The sequence below is a fragment of the Vanessa atalanta genome, chromosome 16, assembly GCF_905147765.1.
Source record: "Vanessa atalanta chromosome 16, ilVanAtal1.2, whole genome shotgun sequence".
NCBI lineage: Eukaryota > Metazoa > Arthropoda > Insecta > Lepidoptera > Nymphalidae > Vanessa > Vanessa atalanta.
The window spans coordinates 5,743,595-5,749,594 of NC_061886.1; the positions used below are offsets into that span (position 1 = coordinate 5,743,595).

The 6,000-nt window shown below is 30.9% G+C and overlaps 1 protein-coding gene across 7 annotated transcripts in view; it reads left to right on the forward strand.

Moving 5' to 3' along the window:
• LOC125069689 (rap1 GTPase-activating protein 1) overlaps positions 1-5,447 on the forward strand; it is a 264,762-nt gene extending 259,315 nt beyond the window's left edge. For all 7 annotated transcript variants that reach the window (XM_047679224.1, XM_047679221.1, XM_047679225.1 and 4 more), the window contains 5 exons: positions 219-575; positions 899-992; positions 1,331-1,508; positions 2,875-3,038; positions 3,405-5,447. In XM_047679224.1, coding sequence (XP_047535180.1) covers positions 219-575; positions 899-992; positions 1,331-1,508; positions 2,875-3,038; positions 3,405-3,548 — 937 coding nt within the window. In that variant the 3' untranslated portion in view covers positions 3,549-5,447. The remainder of the gene's footprint in view (positions 1-218; positions 576-898; positions 993-1,330; positions 1,509-2,874; positions 3,039-3,404) is intronic.
• Positions 5,448-6,000: the final 553 nt, after the last annotated feature.

Below are 6,000 nucleotides of genomic sequence, written 5' to 3' on the forward strand. Positions count from 1 at the left end.
ATTTTAATTACAGGCTACCGACTCGTTTGTAGGGCGGAGAGTTTAAATTTTTACATATTTTATTTCAATGTTGGTTTTACTGAAACAGATTTTTGTGTATTTGCATTCCGTTCAAAACAATGCTACTTGAAAAAGTTAAACTCATTTTTTATCTGGCTTAAACTGGTTTTTATTAATTTATGAATGGGGTTTTTACTAACACCTGAATTCTTTTCTAGGTACAAGGTGGCCGTCACTGCTCGTGTGGACGTACCATTTTTCGGGCCGACTCTCCCTCAGCCGCCCATATTCCGAAAAGGTCGTGAATTAAAGGAATTCCTTCTTACCAAGTTGATCAACGCCGAAAACGCGTGTTACAAAGCCGAAAAATTCGCCGAACTCGAACAGAGGACTCGTACATCACTGTTGCAATCGTTAGCTGAAAAATTAAAGGAAAAAACTGTTGAGTTTCTCGGTACGGGGGCAAGGAACGAAGCTGGTGCGGTGTCGCCTCAGCCTGAAGGAACCCCGAAGCAAGACGGCCCGGGAGCCAGATTCATCGATACTGTGAAAAAGGCGATTATTTCTAAAGTCAGGTTCGTATAATTAAATGTACGATTAATTAATACAATTTATCTTTAATTTTATTATTTTTTGTCAAACTTGTAACGACACATAAGTTCATCTACGTTTCCGTCTCGAAATGACAAGGAAGGTCTGAAACAATACGAAAGAGAGAGAAAATAGGTGAACACTATGGAATAAAAGTTTTTTTACGAATTACCTTAACTGTTTTACTTAATTTTGTTTAATATAAACTAAAAGGTTTCCCTCCGTTCATAAAACGTGTATTAATTCCTTAAATAATAATAAAATTGTGTTGATAAATCAAAAATGTACTAAATGTTTGTCTTTACAGATCACCAAGCGTTGACACGAATCTTTCAGGCGATAGCAATAAGAACAATCCGTTGAATAAGAAAATCAACTTACACGAGACACCGACACCTAATGTAAGTAAAGTAACAAATATTTGTTATTAGTTTATTTATTATTGTAAAGTTTGGCAATTTAAATTATTTTTTAACTAAATTATATAATTTTATTTGCTTGAAATAACAAATACTGATGAATTCACAATGTTTTGATTCCGAGATTGAAAAATGACGAGAGTTTTTAAAAAAATACACCGACCTTAAGAACACCCCTTCTTGATCAATATTCTTGCTCTTAAGATTAAAATAAACTTTATATTTACTATTTATTGTTGAACAAAAACCTTTAATTTGAATGCCTTAACGATATCAATGTATCTATTACTTTAAATTGCTAATAAACGTAACAATTCCAGAGCGGTCGTTCGAAGTCGTCGATCGCGTCGTCGTCTGCGAGCGCGGTGTCGGTGCGGTCGGCGGGCGGCTCGGGCGAGTCGAGCCCGGACGTGACGTCACGCGCCGCGCCGCCGCGCCCGCCGCTGCACGACCACAGCGACGACTCCAGCCTCAACTCCGTCGATCTGGACCCGCTGGGTGAGTTATCATTAGCCAACTATAAAATACCTCACTCTATAAAATTACAGTTATTATTTAACAAAATAATAAGTAATTGATATATTCTATAATAGTTACTAACTCATAAAATACATATAATCATCACAACGTGTTCATTACTGTCAGTAAATTGCGTTTATTATCTGTATGATCTATTGTTTTCGTACACGGCTACAGAGTGAACAAATTAGGTTACATTATATAAAAATAAATATAACAGTTTTCCTTATAAATAATGTTAAAACAATTACCGTTCGTTTCTTGAATTGTGTTCAAATTATGTTAAGACGGTACCTTCATCTAAATCGAATATATCTACGTTCCATGATAAGTTTTATACATGTAATGATCAAAGTATTTTATTAAAATTCTCAAGGCTATATACATTTTTTAAAAAACCCGTCGTTTGATATTTAATATAGAATTTTCCTAAAAATATTATATCAAATTATTATATATATTATTACATCAACATTTACAGTTATAGTATTCATTTTGTAGTAATAATCATGTAACCGATAATTAATAAATGTAAAATAGGATTCATCATAAATATATACATAATTAGTATATTATATAAGTTATTATCATTATTAATATAATCATGTCATGCAATTGAATTTATTTCCCTCTCTGATAGACGACAAGGACTGGCTGAGTTGTGGTAAAACAACAGGTTAGTCCTGTAGTAGTATATAGTATATATTATGTACTATTAATACATATATATAATACACACTAATAATAAAAGGCATGCTTGATGTGGTGCACAGTTATTTAGCATGTCAAATTATATTTTGTAAATTTTATCACTTTATTTATTTTATTTAATAAATAAATTATTTTATGAATGTTTATTGTATATTATTTTAAGATCTGTGATAATAGTTTTGTTGTTTATTCTTTCTATGTTATTTCAAATTAAAAAAAAAAAAAACATGTTGTAAAGTATTTAAATTAAGTATTTAAAAATTTTTAAAGAACGTTAAAGGAAAAGTGTGACTTACATAATTTTACAAATTTATTGTCTTCATCCAGACGATATTATGAAGTTAAATATAACATTCGAATTTTAAATATGAGATGCTTATGACGCATTTTGAAACATTCGAATTTTAAATATGAATTGCTTATAATGTTCTTATGAAGAACCGAAAGGGATTTTTAAACGCATTTTGGATAAAAAAGTAGATACATTATTATCATACCATGTTCATTGTTCAGTCACTCATTAAAATCAACGTTAAATTTCGAAAATATTAGATAACATAAAATAAAAAGTGTTATCTCTTAATTTGATAGGATATTTTTTTTCAAAATGTTATAATCGTAAACTCCGCTGCAGGCGCAGTATATGTGGATAGCGACACAGGGCTGGAGTCGATGTCTTCTGCCGAGGCGGGGGCGAACGCCCGCGACCAGCATGGCGGTCCACGCGACGCAGACCTCCTACGGCAAGAAGTTTGCCGTTTGAAGAATGACAAGCTCGATCTTTTAAAGCAGAATATTGTAAGTATTCAAATGTCCTTATTCTCTACATTACATAAATTAGTAGTTAGCTGAATTTTTTTGTTAATAAAGATAACATAAGTGTCGTTTGTTTATAAACCTATTCCACGAAGCGAACTCCCAAAGGAAATAACTATTGTACGCTCATCGGAACGTTAATACGCGTGACCTTCATGAGCCATATTATTTAAAAGAAAGGTTAAAATATTTTTCAATGTGTGAAGTTATATAATCCCGTACCGGACCAATAAAATGCTAGTCAAACTAACACTGATGTAAATCCCTTTCAAATTGTTACATCAATAAAACTACTATAACAAAAGTGATCAGGCAAATGTAATTAACTTGTTGCTTATTTTGTTACAGACCTGGCAAAACGAGATTAAATGTTTGAGAGAACGGGTAATGACATTACAAGCGGAATTAGCGTCATCGGCTAAAGAGAGACGACACCGGGAACAGACAACGACAATCATCCCAAATCCATCTACTCACGATTCAACTGCTTGAGATGTGAATAAATCAAGTCCGGGATAAATACGAATAAGGTTTATTTCATTGCGCTTAATAAATGTTTAGTGTCTTTGAAATTAGAACCCATGTAGAAATCTTACGCAATGATAATCGTTTCAATGTTTTAAAACAGCTGATTATTTGAGAGATGATTCAGAGTAACGCCATCTAGCGGTCGTTGAAAGATTTATTATGATTGTTGAAAATAAGAGGTAGAAGTCTTGATTTTCCTATCGGTAATTTTTTTTATTACATACTTATTATGCAATATGTGTATGGAGCACTTTTATCTCAGGAAAGAGTCCTAATGATTCAGAAATAACTGTGCAATATTTTGAATAACGACTCTTCGCAATAGCGTACCCGCGGGTACTTAGAGTGTACATGTAGTACCTATTATATTATATATTTCTTTAAAATATCCCAGTATCTTATTTAAATATTAATATGAGTGTGTAGAGATCACAATTTATTATATAAATCTATACGAGTTTCTCATTTCTGTAGCAAATTGTAAATTTTAAACTTAAATGTAATAAATACAGAGTGATTCTATCATAGCCTTGCTTTCTGTAAATGTTGTGATAACTAGCCTACATTTGAACAAATCAGATTAAAATTTTAAATAAGAGCGCAAATTATGTAAGTGCATTCTATTTAGTAAATTTCGTATGTGGTTAATATTCCTTCCTTTCGATATTGTAGAAAATATTTATGGTTAACATTTCAAAAATAATATCCGTAAAAACATTTGAATAATCTTATAGAAGAATTCAATTCTTAGGTAATCTTTTAAGGAGGTTTTAATAACTTACTTCCTATTTATCGAATGTTTATTATGTTACGTTTATAAAGCGTTATCCTTTTAGACAAAAAAAAACCTTGATTATAAATTGTATCTATTGTATAACAAAAAATGCGTAAAATTAAAATATAAATCTTTTCGCATTATACTTATAGAAAAACGGTACCTACAAAAAGCCTTTACAATGTAGTGGAAGCCTATATTTATATGGTGCATTAGAAAAAAAATTAAAAAAAATATCTTATAAAAATTGTTAGAAGTCCTATTTTATATTTAACTTGTATTTTTCATAATATGTACATTGTATTTAAATTTATTTAGCACAGTGCAATGATTTGTGTTCTGATTTTATAGTTACTCAAGGATAGATATTACAACTATAGTCCAATCTACGAGCCGAACTCCTAAGTAAATTAATAATACTCTTACTTCTCCAGTCGAAGCGACTAGAAGTAAGCGAGATTAATCTGACATTAGCATCTAAGACAATCCTAAGACGTGATTTGCCTATGAAGGTGACGCGCTTTAACAATTGGCAATTTTCTATGGGAGCTGGTTTCGTGGAATGGGCTTCGAGTAATTATTTCTAATTATCAACATCAACGCCATCTAGTTGCAATTTAAGTTTATGTAGAAGCTGTTATTTGTCAAAACATCAAAGTCAGTTTCTTTTTCCTGCACAGATAATGTAAATATTGATCTTAGACTATTAATTAATCAGTATTTTTTTTTTAATTTATGCTTGATGTAAGAATCGTTTCGAGTGTCTTTGTGTTTGATTATGTTTTGTTGTTAATTAATATTTTATACCAAAGTTAACATTCCCCACTAAATAGCATAGTTTTTTTTAATAATAATTACCATAGTAGAGATGAATCAGTATTTTGAATTATTGAGTTGACATGCACGCTAACATATTTCTAAGTTTACATTTAGTTATTTTATTAAATGTAATCTTTTAGATCTTTGTTTGAATGTTTATGATTATGTTGACACTAACTGTTGATTCGTCTTCTTAGACTTAAACCAAATATTGCGAGCGCGGAGCGTTAGAAAATATAGTTATAATTATAAGAGATACTATTGAAATATATGAATAGTTAATTACTAATAATTATAAATTGTTGTTTTATTAACACGTATCCCCTCTTTTTTGTTAAGGTTATTTAATATTTTATAAAATAGTAGTACGCGTAGTAAGTGCGTAAAATCAAAATCAATATATTCTTTATCATATCAGGCTCATAAAAGCACTTTTATATCGTCATGATGCAGTGTTGAAATGTATAGCTACCACCGTTTCGGAAAGTAGATTCTACAGAAAAGAACCGGCAAAAATGTTTTGTTGTTATTTTTTTCATTATTACAGCACCACCTACCTCATATTCTATGAGCTATCCTAACCTACACCGTTGGTTGCCTGGAAGCTCGCTATGTGCGATAAGGTCGCCAAAATTATACGCGTCTTTTATTAAGACTGGATCTATGTTGTATTTATTTATTTTCTCTGTGTGGTGTACAATAAAGTATAAAGTAAGTAGTTATTCTTTTTCTCCATTTTTTTTACAGAGTACGTTATTAAAGTACAATTACATATTTACATATTCTGCCTCGTTTACCTTTCCTTCTCATGATTGTCACCGT